General features: G+C 35.8%; 1 protein-coding gene across 7 annotated transcripts in view; it reads left to right on the top strand.

Annotated features, from left to right (window-relative positions):
• The window catches only part of LOC150103134 (uncharacterized), a 297,815-nt gene that overhangs the window by 121,145 nt on the left and 153,671 nt on the right, over positions 1-22,999 (top strand). For all 7 annotated transcript variants that reach the window (XM_090397967.1, XM_090397972.1, XM_090397966.1 and 4 more), the window contains exon 7: positions 18,520-18,710. In XM_090397967.1, coding sequence (XP_090254093.1) covers positions 18,520-18,710 — 191 coding nt within the window. The remainder of the gene's footprint in view (positions 1-18,519; positions 18,711-22,999) is intronic.

The following is a 22,999-nucleotide window of genomic DNA, read 5'->3' as shown; positions in this document are numbered from 1 at the left end:
GGTGTTGGAGAGATTGGTAAGGAATAGAATACAGAATTGGGTTGATGGACATGGCATTCTTTGTGAAGGTCAGCATGGATTTGTAAAGGGTAAGTCCTGTTTCAGTAATTTACTTGCATTTTATGATAAAGTGACAAGTGTGTTAGATAAGGAAGAATCATATGCAGTGATATTAATATTCTTAGACTTAGCAAAAGCATTTAATAGATTACCACTTGATAATCTATCAATTCACTGTATAAGGTGCTGGTCAGGCCACACGTGGACTATTGTGCTCACAAAGGGGAGAAATTGGAGAGAGTCCAAAGACAAGTGACAAAGACAATATCAGGAGTTTGGAATGCTGGCTATGGAGAGAGGTTGAAGAGATGTGGATTGTAGAGTTTGGTGGATAGGAGGAAGAGAGGTGATATGATAGATGTTTAAGTTAGTGAGAGGATTTTATCAGATTAATCTAGAGGGGATTATAAAAAGAGTAGAAGGTGAGAGAGGAAGAACCAGAGGTCATTTCTGGAAGTTATGTAAAAGTGCGGTGAAGAAGGATTTGAGGGGTAGATTTTTTTACATGGAGAATTGTCAGTGAATGGAATACGTTATCAGAATATGTTGTTAATACAAGGAGTGTTAAGGACTTTAAGATGCTATATGATAAATATATTGTCAGTTGAATGAACCTCCTGCAGTGAGTCTGTAGACTCCATGGAGGGAATAATAATAATAATAATAATGTTCTACTAAGGAAGAAATAGAGGAATTTGTGGCATTAGAAAAGGCAGCTGACACAGTGATAAAGGAAAAGTTGGTTCTTGTTGGAGATCTAAACAGTGAAAGCAGGTTAGTTTGTGGCACTCGTGAGGCAAGTGAGTGTGAGAATGACAAAGTACAGAATCTAGTCTCTGAAGCAAAAATATTGAGTAGTCAATTCAAGAAGTAAGGGTGATTGGGATCCTAAAGGGATACTTTAGTTTTTATATGCTAATGCCTGAAGGATCAGGAACAAGAGAGGAATTTTGGGCATTGGTTAGTGTAACTTTGCCAAAAGTTAGGCATTATTGAGACTCTAACAGCAGATGATGTGGTTACACGGATAGAATGTGGAGGGTTTATTTTTAGGGAAGATGGGATGAAGGGAGGGATACTGCTGATAATAGCCATTGAATTGCAGCCAAAAAGAATAGGAGATAGGCAGGAGGGTGGCTGTTCATTTAAAGCAACCTGGTGTGACATCAAAACCCATAAAACAAAATATACAGTTTGTTGCTATATGCCAGGAGGGGTTCCACAGATGATCTGGAAGACATGCATCTGAAAATTAGTACAAAGGGTGCTGGTCAAGTGATTATTATGGAGGAACTCCAACTATAAAGATAGACGGGAAGGAAAAAAGATCATGTGGCAGGAAGGAAATGGATTATATACATCTACTGAGAGATAATTACTTGAGGCAACATGCGATGGAAGGGACTAGAGGTGTGATAGTATTGGACCTGGTCATAGAATCAGAAGAGCTATGCATAACCAAGGTAGCCACAGACTGATTGGCAAAAGTGACCCTGTGGTTTTGACTTGGGAGCAGTGGTGGTCCGTACATAAGCACTGCGACACTGCAGCACCCCCAAGAAAAAAATGAAAAAATTTAATTTTGTTTGTGTTTATAAATAATAACAATGCTTACAACATTATATAAATGCAATACAACCTGTTAAAGGATACAGCTTATATTTCGACAGTGATTGAATAGTTAATAATTGGAATTGTTCGATTAACGCTTTAGATTACGAAACAAATACACTGCGATCTAACACAGTGTCAGAATTATCACGTTATATCACGTTCAACCAATCACAGCCAGTCTTGCCGATATTCATTTGCGCTTCTCTGCACGTAACTGTATCTGACACTGCTCTTTGGGCAGTGTATGCTTGAGCGCGTTATTCTTTATTGGTGCGTGTTTGTGGTAAGGGCGAACTATTTTTTGCAAATCTTATTTTATTCTGTTAAAATAACATAATTATTTATTTATTATAAATACAGGGCTGAATTATGACGAGGTTAACTGTTGAAAATATGAAAAGAATTATATTTTTTTCAATTATCATTACACGAAACAAATGCACTGCGATCTAATGCAGTGTGGGAATGATCGCGCCAATTGCAGCTAGACTCGCCGATATTCGTTTCACTTGACACTGCTCTTTGGGCAGTGTATCATATGCTTGCTCTCGTTATTTCTGTGAGATGTGAAACTTTTATTGGTGTTTGTAAGTGGTGGGGTGAAATATTTTTAATAAAGCAATTTTTTAACATGTAAATTTATTTATTAATAAAATTGGTTACTGATTACAAAAAAAATATTTTTTTTTTTTTTTTTGAATTTTATTTTGTATATGCGGCACCCTCACTTAAAATTTTCACCGGCCGCCACTGCTTGGGAGATTGTAAAATTATGAATATTCTGTCAAGAAGGGGTATAAGTGGAATCACAAGGCAGGTGATTATGACAAACTTCTGAAGTTTGAATCTGTGCAATAGCATAAAATACTGCAAAGGAAGAACGTTAGTAGTAAATGGTGGATAATTAAAGACATCTAGAGGAAGCAATATTAAATTGTATACCTAAGGTAAAGGCAAGGTTTAATGAGGCAGGAGTTATATGGATGAGTAATATTAAGCATGAACTTCAGAAGAAGAAAATGCTGTTGAGGGTATATAAGGAGAATGGTGACCAGAAAATTCATGAATATTACAGGGCTCAGGCAAGAAACCAGCATGATAAGGAAAGCAAAATCAGATTATGAGAAGAATCTAGCTGAGCAGGCCAAAGGAAATCCCAAAGTGTTCTTTCATTATGTGGTAAGTAAGAATATGGAAGATTAACCTTAATGAATGCTGATAGTGATGAGGTGAAAGAAACAGATAAAATAGTTGTTATTGAGTGATCACTTTGCAAGGCTATATCATCCAAGTGAGGTCACTTCTGTAACATATGTCAGACTGATGTGGGAACACAGATGGATGAATTGGAACTTCTTAGGATATTGCAGAATCTCATTGTAAATACAACTGTGGGATTAGATGGTATATCAGCTCAGGTTTTGCAAGAATGTACAAGGGGAACTGGCAATGCCTCCGACTAGGTTCTTTAATTTAAGTCTCAGTTCTGGTAGACTTCCAAAGGAGTGAAAATAGGGAAAAATAATTCTCTTGCATGAGGAAGTTTCTTAGTTTGCTACTTCAGTCTAATTAGTATCTCAGGTATGGTGGTAAAGGTACTGGAAGCATTGGTTAAAATGAGTATTCAAGAATGGGTTGGATAAGAATGATACTGTATGAGGGGCAACATGGCTTTGTGAATTAGTTACTATGTTTGTTACTAAATTACTAAGGTCATGCCTTAGTAATTTAGTAACTATTTATAATAGAGTAACAGCTGATTTGGATAAAGGATATGGCTACATGATGATTCTGCTGGATTTTGCAAAGATATTTGATTGAACACCATATCAAACTCTGCTGTGCAAATTAGAACAAATGGGGATGGATATGACACTGGTTATGTGGATAAGAGGATGGCTGATAGATATTTCACAGATAGATATGAAAAAAGGTGGTATAGAGGAGCAGAATCAAGGCAAAAACAGGTGACTAGTAGTGTGCTGTGCAAGGTTTAGTGCTGTGAACCACTACTGTTTAATTTGTACATAAATGATATAGGAAGGAAATAACCTGAAAGGGAATATTCAGTTGTTTGCTGATGATGCAAAAGGTAGAGTAATGATTAATCGTGGCGAATGTGAAGAACTTGCAGGATGATTTAAATAGGCTGTCAGTATGGGCAAAAAGATAATGGGTATCAGTTTAATGTGGAAAAATGTAAAGTTATGCATTTTGGGATAAATATATTACAAGATGTGTACCATATTGATAGAACTATATCCCAGGAAATTGATGAAGCTAGAGATTTAGGGTGGTGGTGGTGGCAGGCAGAGTTCAAGTTTAAAGGACATATTGCTGAAGTTGCTAAAGTAGCTCATAAGATTACTTCTACTATTGAAAACACAAGTAGAGATGAGGAAGCTTTTATTCCACTGTATAAGACCTTGATATGTTCACATCTGAATTATTGTGCTCAGGTCTTCTGGATTTCTTGGGAATGAGGAAGCAGTGGAGAAGATTTAGAGGCTAGAGTCCAAAATGGTGAGTTGTTTGTGGAATGTTCCCTATGAGGATATTTTATTTATTTAGCATATGGCATAATAAAGACACATGACATCAGAAAATAAATACATATTTGTGCAGACAATAAAAATGAGACAAGTAACATACAAATATCAGGTTAAAAAAAAAAAGTCACTAAAATTTTAAGTCTAGTTCAGATAGCCAATCAAGAGTTGAAGGATCTGCCTCAAAAAAATCCCTTGGGTCACCAGGGTAGGTTCTTATGCTGCAGTCCTCCACAATGTGATGAATGGTTTGGTTTATTTATGGCCCTACAGTTGTACTGAGGTGTAGGTGATCTTCTCCACTTGTGTAAGCTGTCTGTGCAGATACCATGTCCTGTGTGCATCCTATTTAGGCTTTTCCATAGATAACGTGGAAGCTCAATCCCTTTTAGATTTTGGTTGGGAAGGATATACTTAAGTCTGGCGATTTTTCTTTCCAAGTTTCTAGCCATTTTGAATTAACATTGAAATTGCTGTTTACTAGTTCTTCAGCCAGTATTAGTGGAGGGTGTTGGGATTTAAGGTGACCTATGAGGATAGATTGAGGTTATGTGGATTGCAGAAGTTAGTTGATAAGAGAGATGGGGGGGGGATATGAAATATTTAAGTTACTTAAAGGGTTTTTATAGGATTGATGCAGGGGGGGGGAAATGTTTCAGCACTTGACTAGAGATGCCTGAACAAGAGGTCATTCCTTTCCCTTCCCCAGAAGTTGATTAAAAGTGTAGTTAGTAGGCATTTTTGAAAATTATGGAGATGACTACTGTTTTTGAATAAAAACTTTAGTTTGATATAACTAAAATCTACATTCGACGTTTTGACCTTTATGTCACGGTTATCTTCTGGAGTATACAACTATACAGAGAAAACAAGCTACACTACAATCAAACTGGTTTGTTAAAGATGCTGACCAACCGCTACAACAAGTGTTGGCCTGACCTCTGGTGGAAAAAATTATACATCAATGCTAGAGTCCTATTATTAGTGTTATCTGTTGGTTGTAGAAATACATTGGGCACAACAACAAGTATCTATCTATATACATATATTAACATCCTGATTATACCTGTACATTCCAGCTAGTTGGTATGGAATAGTTTCTAATACTAGCTGAAGATTGGCTAGAGTCCTGACTTATGCCGGATCTTATATATTAGGTAGGCTGGATGTGTGCCACCCAGATCCTTGGAATTTTCATGCCATCTTTGTTGTTGATATTTGGGTGGTTTATCAGGATTTCACAGGCTTCCTTAAATTTCCTTTCATACCTGGTTTTTGTGTGGTGTAAAGAGCGGGTGCTTTTCCAGTTGATTTGGTGTAAGAGGTTGAGCGCGTGGTCTGAGAGGCCTGCTTCACCATAATGGTTATATTTAATGTATCTAATGTGTTCTTTCTTGCGTATAGGGATTGTCCGTCCTGTTTCACCAATGTAAGGTAAGTTACAGGTACAGCGAATGCAATAGACTCCAGGATGTGCTAATGGGAGGAGAGGATTCTTAGAGAAGTTGAATATGGTTTTAAGTTTAGTGGGTGATTTAAAGGTGGCATTGAGGTTATAATGTTGTAGGATTCTGTTGATTTTTTTCTGATAACCCTTTAATGTATGGGATGGCTATGGTTTTACTGTAATCTAGATTCATTTTTGTTATGGAGTATTTTATTTATAGTATTTTTAATAAAAAATACCATTAATAACTTGTTTTATGGAGTATTTTATTAATAGTATTTTTGTTATAGCCATTATTTATGAATGTGTCACTGATGATTTTTAGTTCTTGTTTCAGGGCTTGCTGGTTACAGCAAATTGTTGTAGCTCTGTTTTTAAGGGTGTTAATGACTCCATATTTTTGTGAGTGGTGGTATGAATTAGCATGTATGTATTGGCCTGTGTGTGTGTGTGTGTGTGTGTGTGTGTGTGTGTGTGTGTGTGTGTGTGTGTGTGTGTGTGTGTGTGTGTGTGTGTGTGTGTGTGTGTGTGTCAGTTTTCGGTAGACCGTGAAGGATAGACTGCCTGAAAGAAGACGTGTGTCTAGGAACGGGAGCAAATTTTGATTTTCGATGGTAAATTGTATGCGTTAGATTTGTTTGTTCAGGTGGCTAAGGAATGTGTTTAACGTTTGTTGCCCGTGCGGCCCGATCGCCAACACATCGTCAACGTATCTAAGCCAGACTGTCGGTCTTAGCATGGTGGAATCAAGAGCCCTTTGCTCAAAGGTTTCCATGTAGAAGTTAGCAATTGGGGGGGGGGAGATAGTGGTGAGCCCATGGTTGTACCTTCTTTTTGTAGGTAAAATTTGTTTTGCCACACGAAGTAACCGGACTGTAGTAAGTGGACAAAGAGGGCTGTAATGTCGGGCGGAAATTTGTTCTGTAGTAGGAGAATTGTGTCATTGATGGGGACATTAGTGAAAAGGGCAGAAACGTCGAAACTGACTAATAAGTCATCTTTGTTGAGTGTTGTTTTTAATTTTGTTTATAAAGTGTTGTGTGTTTTTTATGTAGGAGGGGGAATGACCCCAACTCCTTGAGTGTTGCCGCTAATTTCTTGGCTAAGTGGTAATTGGGAATGTCTATTCCTTCCATGATAGGTCGAAAGGTCACATTTTGTTTGTGTATTTTCGGGACCCCATATATTCAGGGGGGGGGTGTAGTGGGGTTTGAGTTTTTTAACCGTGTCTGGTGGCCAAAAAGTGACTGACTTGAGTAGTTTCTCTGTTTTTATCCTTTATCCTTTTTGTTGGGCTATAATTTACCAGCTTATATGTGTTGTTATCAGCTACTAGTTGATTCATTTGAAGTACATATGTTGGCCTGTCAAGGTCGAACAGTGGCATTGTCTTTATCCGATTTCGTTATTATGTTTTGCTTGGCTTTTAATGACTTAATTGCTGCTAGTTCTCTTTTTGTGAGATTGTTCTGTATGGTTTTCTTAGTGTTTAGGACATTACTAGTTTCTAGTCATATTTTATCTGCTATGTTGTTAGATAGGGACCTGGTGCCTCTTTCTATGTGGTAGATAAAATCCAATTTGTTTACCTTTTTAGGTGCTATTGCATAGTTAAATCCTTTATTCAGTAGTGCAAGTTCGCCGTTGTTCAGGGTGTGGCTTGATAGGTCGATCACATGGTTCTTGCTTGCCGGTGGGTGGTCACTCCTCGTCTCCCTTGTTTGTTGTTCATTGTTGGTGTTTATCGGAGAGGAGAGGTCTTCTGATTGGATGGATTCCTGTGATTGGCTGCCATATTTTGCTGTTGTTTCAAACTATGGAATTTGGTCTAGAGTTTTTCTTTATTCTTTCCAGGGTATATTTGGCCGAATTGTCAGTAATTTTTTCAAGTATTTGTAGAATGTCTGGATTAATATAGTTCGATAGTTTGGATTGCAATTTTGAAACCAGATTTTGTTGTAGCTAGGTTTTGGGGGCTGTTTCAATCTGTTCTCTGAGCATTGCTTTTTCTGTGCGGTCATAAATACGGAGTGCCTTAACGGACGTAAATTTCTTTTTTAGACTGATGCAGATAGGAATAAGGTTATTGTCTCTGCATCTCTTTAAGTGGTTGGTCAGTATCTTTAACAAACCAGTTTGATTGTGGTGTAGCTTGTTTTCTGTGTATAGTTGTATGCTCCAGAAGACCTTGACATAAAGGTCGAAACGTCGAATGTAGATTTTAGTTATATTAAACTAAAGTTTTTATTCAAACACGGTAGTTGTCTCCATAATTTTCAAAAATGCATTCGGATCACCATGTAAGCTTAAAAGAAAGGATGTAGTCAGTAGGGATGTGAGAAATAGAATTTTTGCATTGAGGGTTATGAATGAGTTAAATTGGTTGTTAGTCTGTGAGTGCTTTGTCTGTCAGTGGGTTCTCAATGTAGGAGAGGTGTGATAGTTTGGGTCTCCCATGATGAGTCTTTAGACTCCCCAGAGGTACCCATACAATAATAATTTACAGACATAGGAATGTTCTGGGAAAATTGGGAGAAAAGAGCCAAGTTCACATGGAGAGAAGATGCAAGAAATAAAAAAAAAAAAAAGTCTCACTGCTATGTTATTGTTGATTGTGATGTTTTCGTACTGGTTTAGGACACAACTGTATACAGAGGATTTGAAACTGGAAGTGATCATTTTGTTTTGAGCAGGATAAAATTGAATTGCATATTAAAAAGAAGAGTTGAAGGAAGTTTTAAAATGAATTAAAGTCGAGCAACTTTCATAGGTGAACTGCAGACTCATATTCACCAACCTTTTTCGTTTTTTCTTATTCAAGAAAAAACGAAAAAGGTTGAACACAAGAACCAAATCTTGGGGATTCATTGAGAAATCCTGAATTGATTGAATAGCCAGAGGCATGTGATGAGGTTGTAAGGATAGAAAAATCAGAACTCCATGGTTTACTCAGGACATTAATGGGACAGTCAAGAAAAAGGAAGCATATTGAAAGGTCCTACAAGTAAGAGCTTGTGCTCTTAGAAAATACATAGAAAAATGTAAAAATGCACAGCAATATGTAAAACTAGCTAAACCAGTCATAGGAAGGCTGGTAAGAACAGAGAATATCAGGAAGGTGGCAAAATATTCTGGAGGCTATTAAAAAAAAAAAAAGCTTAGAAATGGAGGAAAGAGTACTGTAAAAGGAATCAGCGATAAAAGCGACATGAAAATTGAAGATAAAGATATTCCAGATGTCTGGAGTAATTACTTTGAAAGATTGCTAAATGAACCAAGCAGTGTCAGCACAGTGAATACTCAACAGGAATGCAGTCAGGAACAATACATAACAATACTTGAAGTGTAGAAAGCCATTAAAAACCTAAAATGTGGAAAGACAACTTGAATAGATGAAATTTGACCAGAAATGGTCAAATATGGAGTTATAAAAGATTTACAATGACTGCAGTGCATATTAAGAAGGCCTGGTCAGAGGGTCAAATCACATTGGAGCAGAGCTTCTCATTGGGAGGATTATTATGGAAGAATAATGAATACTGATGGTATGGAGGTAACAGAAGGAATTGTTGAATAATGACTTTGCAAGTGTGCATCTATTAGATGGAGATAATGTAGTAACTGATGTGAATGGGATTTGAGATGAGTATAGAGGTAGTTGAAATGGGGGGGGGGTATTAAGACATATCTGTGTGAAATACAGCCATAGGATTGGATGGGATATTAGTTTGTGTGTGTTATGGGAAAGTGCAAGAAAAATGGCAATGCCCTTAACCAGGCTGTTTTATTTAAGTTTCAGCACTGATAGATCCTAAGGGAGTGGAAAGTGGGCAAGATAATCCCATTACATAAAGGAGACTGAGACAGAAGCAGAAAATTATAGACCAGTTAGTATCTTAGAGATGTCAAGTTGGAAAAACTGGTTGAGGGCAGAATCCTTAAGTGCATGACTAGGAATATGATTAATGAGAAGACCATGGGAAGGGAAGTCTTGTCTTAGTTGATTCACTTTAAATAGTAAAATAGTTGATTTGAATGACAGGAATTTCTACACTGTGATATTAATAAACTTTTCAGAAGCATTTGGCAGGATAATGTGGAACATTTTTACATGAGTTGGAGCAAATAGGACCCAGAGCTTGGTGATATGGATCAGAGAATGGATGATGGACAGACATCAAAGAGTAGTATATGGAGTTGAATAAAAGAAGGCAGGTGACTAGTGGTGTACCACAGGGCTCTCTATCTTGTACCGCTGTTATTGAGTTTATATGTTAATGATGAGAATGATTTGAGGGAAATCTGTTTGCCAATACTGTGAGCTGTCCTGGTTGGCTGAGTGGTTAGCATACTCACTAACAATTTTTTATTTAGAAGTATAACATCATCCGCATAAAGTAAAGAGCTGATATTAACATCTCCAATTTGGATATCATGTTTAATACCACTTTCTTTCATAATGTGATCCATATAGATAATGAATAACAGAAGGGAATAATGTACATCCTTGTCTGACACCAGATTTAACATTAAACCATCTTCCTGTACTTCCTTCAATTCTAACTGCTGACTTACAACTCAAATAAAGACTAAGTGTTGCTTGATATAATGCCCCATTGACACCATATAACTGTAGTGTTATTGAATAGCTTCTCTCTTGGCACCTTGTCATATGCCTTTTCCAGATCAACAAAACGTAAATATAGATCTTTGTTATATTCCCATGCTTTCTCAACTATTTGTCGTAAAGTGAAGATCTGATCCTGACAGCCTCTATTTGGTATGAATCCAGCTTGTTCTTCACCAAGATTTTCTTCCACAATTCTTCTCAACCATTTCTCAAGTATACTTGTATAAATCTTGCCAGGAACACTCAGTAGGGAAATACCTCTGTAATTCTCACATGCAGTTTTATTTCTCTTTTTATATATGGGTACTATGAGAACTCTACTCCAATCATCGGGAATTCATCCCTCTGTCCAGGCTTTCTGAACTATGCAGTGCAGCCACTGTAACACTTGTATACCACCATACTTCAGCATTTCTGGTCGAATATCATTTACTCCTGCTGCCTTTCCACATTTCAAGCCTTTGATGGCTTTTTCTACTTCAAGTATGGATATGTATTCTTGACTGTATGCCTGTTCAGTGTTTTTTATCACTGCTTGTTTCATTTAGCAATTTTTTGAAGTAATTACTCCATACATCAAGGATATCTTTTTCTCCCATTTTCATGTCACCTTTATCATCTCTTACTCCTTTTACAGCACTCTTTCCTCCATTGCTAAGCTTCTTCAACAACCTCCAGAATATCTTACCACCTTCTTGATATTTATTTTCTATGTTCTTGCCAAAGTCCTCCCCTGACTTATTTGCCAGTAAGTTTTGATATGTTTCTTCACTGCTTCTTTTACTTCCTGTGTCCACCAACCTCACCACATCCCTCTCTGGCTGAATCAAACAGTGTTTTCTTCAGGGCTTGCCACTGAATCTCCAAGGTTCTCAAACTCTTTCATTTTTTTCTTCAATAATCTTTGTGTATTTTAGTCTACAATTCACATCTGAGAGCTGCTCAACTTTTCGCTTTAAAACTTTCTTTCATGTTATTCTTTTCAATACGAAATTCAATTTTATTCTGCTCAAGACTAAATAGTGATCACTTCCAATTTCAAATCCTGTGTACACTCTGGTGTTCTGCACCAGGGAGAAAACATCACTGTCAACAATAACATAGTTAATGAGACTTTTGTTGTTCCTTGCCTCTTCTCTCCATGTGAATTTGCACACAGTTTTATGTTGGAACATGGTGTTCGTAATAGCCAATCCATGTCCTGAGCAGAAATCCAACAGGTATTTGCCATTATTATTATTAGCTTTGCTCTTTTCTCCAAATTTTCCCAAAATATTTTTGTATGTCTGACAATCATTTCTTACTCTGCTATTTAGATCCCCAACAAGGACCAACTTATCCTTTTTCATTGTGTCAGTTGCTTTCTCTAAAGCATCAAAAAATTCCTTCACTTCTACCTTAGTAGAACCTTCTGTGGGACCATAGGCACAAATAAGTTTCATTGTCCAGTTTCCACATTCTCATATTTGCCCACATCACTCTACTTGAGACTGCCTGCCATTCAAGAAGATTAGCCTCGTATTTAGTGTTGTTAATACTATGTCTACTCCTTCTTTTCCTTGATTGTTATTGCCTGAATGTAACATTTTGTATTTATTGCTCAGAAAGATCTTGCCAGTTTTGGTCTATTTTGTTTCAGTCACCCCTATTATGTCGATCTGGTACTTATCTAATTCCTCAGCTAGCTCCATTGCATTGCCATTCTGGCTTCTTATGTTGATACCGATCTTTAACTCTGGTGATGTTGAGTTGGGGTGTATTTTCAGATTTGTTCCAGTAGCTGACTTTTCGCTGTTCGCCGTGGTTCCCTGACGAAAACAATGGAGGGGGGGGGGGGCCTTGATTAACCGGGCGATGTCCCATCTGGCATGAAATTTTGTCATGTTGTACTACCATCATTTTGTATTTTGGTTTAAGCCAATAAGAATACAGTTTGGTCGGGTAAATCCCAAATTGTCAGTATTGTGTCATCCTACCTAGCTAACTGTTCCATTTATGTTGCTTATTTATTCTTATCTTTACCTCTTTAATTTCTGTTGTACTTAGTTAGTTGTTGATTGATGCTCATCTGAATATAAAGAAATTTATATTATACTGCGCCACCCTATATTCAGATTAGTCTAAATAATATAGAGAAATCGATCATCAACTAAACTTATATTATCGCTTTATGTTCAGGCCGAGGTTATTACTAGTATTTAAGGCTTCCGCAAAGGTCCGAATAATTTTATGAGCGGTACAATGAAAGAAAATCAGGCAAGCACCAAGTTTAACTCAACCATAGAATAGATTTAATGTGGAAATGTACAATATATATATTTAAGTATAACTATCTGCAATAGGTTATAACTTCTCAATGAGGTTTGAAGATCATGACTAATGTTAACACTTTTTAATTCATAAAGCATTAGTATTTCTCTGACATATTTCTCTCTATCCAATTGGATGAATCATATCATAAATATATTAGCTCAGTTTAAAGTATTCAGAATAATTACAATTTATCAATTATCAAACATTACACTTTTTAATTCATAAAGCATTAGTATTTCTCTGACATATTTCTCTCTATCCAATTGGATGAATCATATCATAAATATATTAGCTCAGTTTAAAGTATTCAGAATAATTACAATTTATCAATTATCAAACATTCATTTATCAGTTCTTTATGTTCAGTCAATCAAGTTGGAAATAGTTCTTAAAAGTTCGACCTTCCAAATGTTACAATAATTAATCTTATGAAGGCTACACTTTATTCTTTCTCAGTCAGCTAACATTTTATAGAACAATATGACGCTTATTATTTTGAAGGGAAAAGTACTTCAGTACATCTAACATCCAATCATTAATTGACATAACACCACAGCTAGGGTCAAAATATATCCGACGGAGTTAACTGTTATAGCTTCACAGGTACAGAAAGGACAACTCTTACCGGGTTACTGCTATTACACATTGTATATCCTTAGGAACCCTTGAAATTCTTATTGACTTTTTACTTTATGGCAACACAATACTAAAGTCTTCCACTATAATAACTGAATTATAGACAGAAATATACAAGACTTGATGCACTTGATTTCAACTATTTACTAATTCCTTATTTTCTTCTATGTATTAACTTCAGTTCTGCACTATTCTTCCACAAGCCACTCGGAAAATATTGTAGTATCAGAACTCCCATAGAAGTAATTCACGAAGCCTGTTAATTGCCGGTCCTTTCATAGTCGATTTACGGCATATATCAACTCCCCCCCCCCTTCTGTTACACACATCCGGTCTCTATGCTATCCCTAAAGCTTCTCCCTTTTCACTTACTTTCATTTTCCAATCAACTACGTTCCTTCTTCCTGCCCAAATCTGCTTCTAACCACTTTAGCTTATATCCACTGGCCTCTCTGTTTATACACAGTAGCTCATTCTTTGCACAAGCTAACTAAAATAAACTCCGTTTCTCCTTAAGCAGCCAATCAAATCCAATCAGAAGAATTACATAAAATCACTCTTACATAGAAATAAAAAGATATATCACAATTCGTATAATATACATTTAAATTTACATACACACAGTTTCTTATAATAAATTTTACAGAATAAACTAAATAAAATGAATGATATATTTATATAGTCTTTTCATTATTATTACATATTCTAAGATTAAATAATTAATTAATAACAAACAAAACTCAACGCATTTATTATGAATAATATATTACAAGCAAGAGACTAACAACAAATAATATTTACAAATCTTGCTTATGACATGGCGGATTATGTTAAATGTGAATGAAGTATTAAAACATAAAAAATCTTCATTCACAATTTAACACCAGCCCATCCTTGTTCGTTCAGTATCCAGGTAGATACCCAACAGGGTGCACCATGAAAAGGTGAAGATTGGACATTAAGGTCAGAAGCCCTGGTCGGTTCTCTGCATTCCCTTACTGTGTGGAGGTCTCCTCTCAGTTATATGGCTTTGACCCATAAGCACGTTTAATTGATATATTAATGATCAATTAATAAATATTAATTTTGATTTCTAGTTCGTGGTAACCATTGTTAAATTGATTGTTCTATCAACTTTTTTAGCATTGACTTGTGTGGTATAATTTGATAGGAAAGTTAGCAAAATAGATGTTGGTTACTGGGAGCAAGAAAACTGAAAGTAACACAAAGATCTGGTGTAATTGATGCATCCTACAATATCTCAGAAAAATGAAATATAAGATTAAACAATATTGGAGACCTAATAGATCAGATTAACATGGATGAAATTTGTTGATAGAAAGCTTCTAATTATATTATCTTAATCATATGTTATTGTATCTGGTTTGTCCCTTGAAGATATATAAGGAAACCGATAAAGATTCCATTTCAACTAGTTTTGTTAATAAATAAATATGTAATATAAAGATACTTAAATATAATAGGGTTGTAGTGGATGGATGTGCAATCTTAAAAGGTGTTATCAAAAAGAAACTGGACTGTGCCGGATACTTGACGACAGATTGAGTTAGTCTCATGTCACCAGGTGTTGTTAGCATAGACATTGTTGATTCAGCGCAACGCATTACAGCATGGAGCTGTGTGCACTGGAACTCGTGTAATGTGTGTTATTCTTATCATATGTTTGTGCTGTTGGAACGTCCTTCTTGGCTCTATGATTCGCCATCTTGTTGTAATGTTGTTCTTAATAAAGTCAATTAATTGCTGGTTGATTACTAATCAAAATGTAGGGAAATTTATATTTATACTGTGCATTAGTCTATGTTCACCCTATGTTTACATTAGTCTATGTAAAATAGTAGAATTAATTTTCAATTAACTTAGCAGTCTCCTTATTCATACAGGCCGAATTTAATATTTTTCACTTAGGGCTCCCGCAAGGTTCGAACTTTTTATGAACGGTGCAATGAAAAAGAATCGGGCACACACATTATTGAAATCAACAAAACATTTAATACAAGGTTATATGACAAATACATAAATTAAACTCCGAAAATAAGATAATACAATTAACTTAGTTCTTCAGAACAAAACATTCGTATTAAATTAGACTTCAAATCCTCAGATACAAAATTCACAGTTCTCTCAATCACAAAGATTGTTCATGCTGATCAATACTATAGAATTTCTTGCTAAATAAATTTGCTGGTATCACTCAGTTACACTCTATATTTAACACTTAGCAAGCACTCATAACATTATTAATCGCGGCAGTTATTGCTTCAAGGGGAATTATTTTCAACTTCTAACTTTGGCTAAATTCAGTGAAACGCCACAGTAAATGTTAGGATATTTGAGACGGAACTAACACTTAAGCCTTCACACTGAAATAAAATAAAATAGGACTGTTCTTACCGGGATTAATCCTTAGCACATCAGATTCAATGTGAGCACATTTCTAACTATATTCACTTGTTACTCCGATGGAACACTATTCAAAAGAATTCTTCAAGGAGATAACTGAATTATTATTTATCGTGCTACACAATTCTTGACGGGCTTACCATAGGGCAGAATAATTATTCCATGTTTACTACTGTATAACAAATTGAGCTTTGTACAATCCTTCTTTAAAGCGATATAGGAATACGTAGTAATTCTAAAACTTGGTGGATTTATTCTGAATCTTCTGTTAATCTTCCGGTATTTTAGTTATCTCTTTATGGCACTAAATTCCTATTACTGCCACCGTTGACTTTACTCTCAGTTGTCTATAAGTCTTCTCCTGGTCTCGGTACTTCTGAATGCTACTCCCTTGAATTTCCTGCCCTTCAGTCCTCTTGTTTACTTTTACCTCTCGCTTATATGCCTTCCTTCTTTCTGCCTAAAACTTGTTCACTCTCGTCCCACTCGTTAATTTCTCTTCTCCCAATTATCGACGCTCACGCGTTCTATTTTATTTCTATCTCCATAGCAACGATCAAAACAGAATGTAAGCATTAGTGTTACATAAGGTTATACCTTTACACTGAGTAATGAAAAATAATAATAAAAATATTATAGTTACATAATTTTGTTTCATTTCATTTACAAATAATAATAAAATATATGTTAGTTTATATAAGGCACATAAAAGTTACATACATAGAATTCCTCATAATATTATTGAAGGAATAAAGTAATAAGATAAATGATATTTACTACAGAGTCCTTTCAATAGTATAATATACATTAAAATTGTATAATTAAATAATAGCTGATAAAATTCAAGGATAATACATGAATAATAAATCTTAAGCAAGGGACTAACAAATAATATTTAAACAAGTCTTGCTTAGTATAAGGTAGATTATGTTAAATGTGAATGAAGAATAAAAATATACAAAACAATTTAATTCACAGTTTAACAGTGCCATTCTGTAATTTTACCATAAATGCAAAATTAGAACAAAGAGCAAATGTACAATTTTGCATAAAACTGGGGAAACCCTTGTATTACTCGTAAGGCATATGAAGACTAAGCCATGAGTTGAACTCAGTGTTTTGAGTGGCACTCGCATTTTAAGAAGGGCAGAGCTGCCTTGGAGGACGAGAAGCCGGGACAACCATCCACCAGCACAACTCACAAAAATGTCTAAAAAAAATTCAACAGATTCTCCATGCAGATCGATGCATCACCATCCAGGAAGTTGCCAACAGAGTTGGAATTTCATATGGAGCTGCTGAAGTGATCATAATGAGAGATCTGAGTATGCATCGTATCACTGCCAAGTTTGTTCCCTGTCTCTTGACTTCTGATCAGAAGGAGCACCATGTGAACATCTATCAAGATCCATGTCAAAAGGCCATTGATGACCCAACCTTCATCATAGGGGATGAGACTTAGGTTAAACAGCAATCATCACAGTGGAAGAAGTCCACATTCCCCAATACTAAAGAAGACAAGGCAAGTTAGGAGGGCAACAAAGAGCATGTTGATCATCTTTATCAACATTAAGGGGATTGTGCATCAAGAATTTGTCCTATCTAGTCAGATGATCAATGCAGAATTCTACTGCAACATTTTAAGGCAGTTGAGAGAAGATATTCATTTCAAAAGACGAACTGTGATGAAGCTTAACAATACGAGATTTTTTTAGCAGCTAACAGCATGGTTGTCATCCCACATTCTCCTTACCAGATTTAGTTCCTTGTAACTTCTTTTTGTTTTCAAAAATACCATGTGTATAAGGACGTTAGTTATGAAAATAAGGTACAGTCCAGAAGAGTAACAACTAAGAGTAACACTTCTTTCCAGAAGTGTTACTCTTCTGGAAAACTGAGTAGGGGGGGGGGGGGAACTGGCTCTGTAAGCTAAAGACGATCCAAAAGAATTCCATCATTATGTTGCAAGTAAAACAATGCAAGTGAAAGAATAGCTCTTATCAGGGCAGATGATATGTGGGTGCCAGACGGAAGAGATTGTTCATCTAATAATAGTGCCCATTTTGCTAAAAGCTTTCGACATGGTTTATGCACATAGAGCGCAATGCCACCTCTACACTGTTGAAATACTAAATCTGTTGCATAAAAACTGAATATGAAATCAGCAATAGAGGTTGAATATCAGCTTGTATGTGAAAAGCGTTCCTTTGAGTTGGCTGTGTAATTTGAGTCTCAACATGGGGGGCAGTGAAAAGACTGTCTCACTTTTGAACTATTAGTATTTCTGGAGCAGTGATGAAGATTTTGTAAAAGATGATAAGAGATTCTATATGGAAATGGGCTGACAGAATCCATAATTTGCAATGAACAGCACGGATTTACTAAGGGAAGGTCATGTTTAAGTAACTTGTTGACATTCTATAATAAGGTTACTGTTGAATTAGACGAGGTGAATAAACCATGATACTTTTGGATTTTGCTAAAGCTGTTGATAGAATACAGGATGGAAGGTTATGTAAGTCAGAGGATTATAATCCAATCCCATATTCTCTGACTTACATAACAGCCTTCCATGCTGTATTCTGTTTGTATTATTTTGTTGGGATAGTTCGAGTCAACCAAAATAGAGCTCCATGGGTAGAAAGTCAGAATGATTTATATAATTTAGAGATAGTAGACAGCAAGTGGCAGAATGTGAGAAATTATTTACATATGGAGGAGGAAATAGTTTTGAAAGAAGTTTATTGATGTCTTTAAAAAGTTCTGAAATGACACTCACATTTAAAGACATATATTGAATATAGAATTTCACATATATTGTACATTAAAAGGATTTTTTATTTCAGGTAATATTTTTGTATTCCAAGGAAGCCATGTAACTCATCCATCCAAAGGTTATATTGAATCTCCCAAGTTCCGTCAGGAAAGACCCCAGGAATATATGGCAGAATATGTGATAGAAAATGTCAACCGAAATGGTTTCGTCCAACTGTTATTTCTGGACTTTCAGCTTTCATCATCATTATCTTTTGTTGAGGTAAATATTAATACTAATTTATTTATAATATCAGTTTTAGTGATCTTCAAAAATATCAGTTGAGAAGTAAAATAGAATTAAACTTCAATAGCATCAGACAAAATCGCCAATCAGATCATAACTCTCAAAAAGACCTTCAAGATAGGAACATGAAACATCAGAGGACTCCTGCAACCTGGGAAACTAGACATAATACAGAACGAAAGGGAAGACAATTTTGTCCATAAACAACACATAAGGGAAACAAGGTATTTTCCCTCTGGTCCAGACAGTAACAGTGAAAAGGGAGTTGGCATCATTGTTAATAAAAACATAAGTAAAGCAGTAAAAGGATACAACCCAGTCAGTGACAGAATCATAACGGTAAGATTAAACACTAACCCAATTCCAACAATGCTAATACACTCACATCAAATGCAGAAGATAAATTAAGTGAGAAATTCTCCAAAGACCTAAATGAAACTGTGGATACAATACCAAGGAAGTATATTCGAATAATTCTAGGAGACTTCGATGCTAAGGTGGAATCCAGTGCACATGATCACTTAAATGGAATCATTGGAAAATATGGACTGGGAATTAGAAACGAACGAGGAGAAAAACTATTGGAGTTCTGCATTGAAAAGGAATTAACAATCACTAACACAATGTACAAACAGCACAAGAGGAGACTATACACATGGGTAGCACCTGGGAATCGATATAAGAATCAAATGGACTATTTTAATTTACAGAAGATGGAGGACACTAATCAATAATACTGCCAGGTGCAGACTGTGGATCAGACCATCAATTATTAATCTCTAAGTTAAAGATCCATCTGAAAGCAAACAAGAATAACAGCAACAAAAGATGACTTTTCACAAATGGACAACAAATTTACGATGGACATTGAAGCAGAGCTCAAGAAACAAAAAATAACACCTTGGGAACAAAGCATTGAATCACATTGGACACACCTAAAACAAACCATTGCAAAATCTGCAGCCAAAAACATCCCAATAAAAAAGAATGGCAGTCCATGGATTACAAAAGAAACCCTAGAGCTAATTGAAAAAAGGAAACAAATTAAGACAACAGATTGGCAAAACCCAAATTACCTAAACCTGAATAAAGCTATTAAGAAATCATGTAAAAAAGATTAAAAAAAAAGCTATATCCAAAACATCTGTAAAGAAATTGAAATTTCATTAGAGTGTCTTTCTGATTTATTCAAGAAGGTTAAGGATATAACCAGAAAATAAAAACCAAAACTTATAATTACAGAGGATGTCAATCTTAAATGACACTAATGACATAGCCAGAAGATAGAAAGAATATTGCGCCGAGTTTTACAAGGACCCAGCTATTCAACAAGAAGACGGAGCCAATGAAATCACTGAAACGGAACCGGAGATCCTCAAAAGTGAAGTAGAACAAGCAATCAAAAAATTAAGGAATAACGAAGCCCCAGGTCCTGATTCAATACTGGCTGAAAAACCTTGGAGAGAATGCAATCAACTGGATACATGATTTATGCAATAAAATCTGGAAGACTGGAAGATGGCCAAATGACTGGACTAGTTCCACCATTATCCCAATCTACAAGAAAGGCAATTACAACAAATGTGAAAGCGACCGCACCATTGCCCTCATCTCACATACCAGCAAGATTTTAGTACACATTATTAAGGAAAGATTATACAAAGTTTTATAGACCATCAGATCTCAGAAGAACAAGCAGGATTCAGAAAAAGTCGAGGAACTAGAGATCATATATCTAACATCAGAAAAATAATCGAAAAAGCAAGGGAATTCAACTTGAGCCTTTATCTATGCTTTATATATTACTCCAAGGCCTTTGACTGTATGAGATGGGATATTTTATGGGACATCATGCAAGAATCAGGAATACCAAACCATCTAGTAACCCTCATAAAGAACTTATATCAACGAACTTGGTGAAGTGTTTTTTTTTTTTTTTTTTTTTCCTGAACATTCAATAGAGCAACCTTATGTACAAATCCAGAAGATAATCATAATATAACAATATGAACTGTATAATTCCAGAAGAATCCTAGTACGTGAGGACTTTAACAGAGTTGAATGTATTTTTTTTTAAATTAAATTAAATTTTTTTTTAATCACTAGAGGACAGGCTAAGAAAAAAGATTAGTTAACGTAGATCTAATTTACCTGTATAGAGTGCAACAGCACGTAGCTTGGTTCTTATACACACGTATCCTTCTGATGATGACTTCAATACAGGGGTCGAAACATAAAGTTATTATCTTATTATTAATCAGTAAAATAATCTTTTCAACACGTGTGTTTTGTGTCCCTAAATTCATAAATACAAATGCTGATCACCATGTAACCTTAAAAGAAAGAGTCATCATAATCCATGGAGATGTGATCCACATGCAGTGCAGCCTCTACGGTAAGCTAAAGATACGTAGTTCCATGTTAATTAATCGACTAGCCTTTTTGAAATGATGTAGTGACAGCAACTTAATACCCAACTGCATTAAACTAAAGAAGAAATTTACATCAGCTAAAGTGCCCGTATCTATGCCAGGCTAGAAAAAGCGTTGTTAAGAGAACAGATCCACGAGGCACGAAAGAACTTAGCATTTACCCAAACCAAAGTGTTGCAACTAAAATTTGAGCTATCCAGTTACGTTAATCCATAAATTTGGGATATTCTGGACAAGATCACAGATGACTCAGCCAAGCATCTATTACTCAAAAACAAAGAACAGTTAATAACAAAGTTTCAAGCATTAAAACTACAGGAAAGCACAAGACAATTACGGTGCCATAACAAAAGGAGCAGCCAATCGCCCACAAACGCAGTTAGGAGCAACCAACTACCATCGGTCCGCCATCTGGTTATCAACCAATCGGATTACAACCTCAACCAAGGTGAACTCTCGCTACTAGAGAAAGGTTTAAATCACGGCATTGCTCAGAGGTCAGTAAATAAACTAGATATAATTATTATCGAGAGAGGTTTAAGATTCCTCCCTGCCAATTTAGCTGGCAAAATACAGATGGAAACTGCCTGTTTACTAAATTCAACCAAAAAATTAAGCAGCAACCTAACCAAAGTTGAAAAACTGGGCCTCAAATCCCTAAAAAAAAATAACTGTGACATTATCACAAAAGCAGATAAAGGGAATGCCACTGTTGTTTTAAATCGGACAACATACATAGAAAAAAATTTGGTATCGGACCACAACACCTACAAAATGGTAAATTGCAATCCCACGCAACGCAATAAAAAGAAAACTACTGAACTACTTAAATCAGTTAACACTTGGCCGGAAGAAATAATTAAATAATTAATACTGCAGTATGCCCGCACACCCAGAATTTATGGCCTGCCAAAAAGTACACAAAACAGACACACCTTTACGTCCAATTGTGGAAGGAATCGACAGCCCGAATTACCACTTAGCCAAAAAATTTAGCATCCACACTCAAGGAATTGGTTGGTCATTCCCCTTCCTACATAAAAAAATACACAACATTTCATAAACAAAATTAAAAACATTACACTCAACGACCAAGGTCTATTAGTCAGCTTTGACATAACTTCCCTTTTCACCAATGTCCCAATCAATGATGATATCTTGCTCTTGCAAAACATATTTCCACACGACAGCATGGCTCTCTTTGCCCGTGTACTCTGCTCTGGATATTTCGTGTGGCAAAACAATTTTTACCTTCAAGAAGAGGGTACAGCCATGAGCTCACCACTTTCCCCCACCAATAGCGAACTTTTATATGGAAGACTTTGAGCAAAGAGCTCTAGAATCGGCATACCTAAAGCCCAAAATTTGGCTTGGATTGTCGATATTTTTGCCATTTGGTCCCATGGCCGCGAAGCACTAAATACATTCCTTAGCCACCTGAACAAACAACACAAACGCATCCAATTCACCATCGAAATAGAAAAAAACAACTCTCTTCCGTTCCTAGACACACTTGTCACACGTCTTCCTTCAGGCTGTCTCTCCTTCTCAGTTTACCGCAAACCTACACACAGGCCAGTACATACACAAAACTTCTTATCACCACCCAACACAAAAACTAGGGGTTATAAGCACCCTTAAACACAGAGTTCAAACTATTTGTTCAAATGAACAAGCACTTAACCATGAATATGAGACCATCAAACATACCATTTATAAAAAAATGGATATAGTATAAAAACCATTCACAAGATCGTCCACAAAGATACCACTAATAACAAAAAAAAAGATTTCAAGAATGCTATTGCTATACCATATGTTAGAGGCATTTCC

Source organism: Typopeltis vanoorti, chromosome 9 (assembly GCF_054136105.1).
Source record: "Typopeltis vanoorti isolate ZY-2024b chromosome 9, IOZ_Tvanoo_1.0, whole genome shotgun sequence".
In the NCBI taxonomy this organism is placed as follows: Eukaryota; Metazoa; Arthropoda; class Arachnida; order Uropygi; family Thelyphonidae; genus Typopeltis; species Typopeltis vanoorti.
The sequence above is the reverse complement of the archived record's forward strand: the minus strand, read 5'-3'. Positions and strand labels throughout refer to the sequence as shown.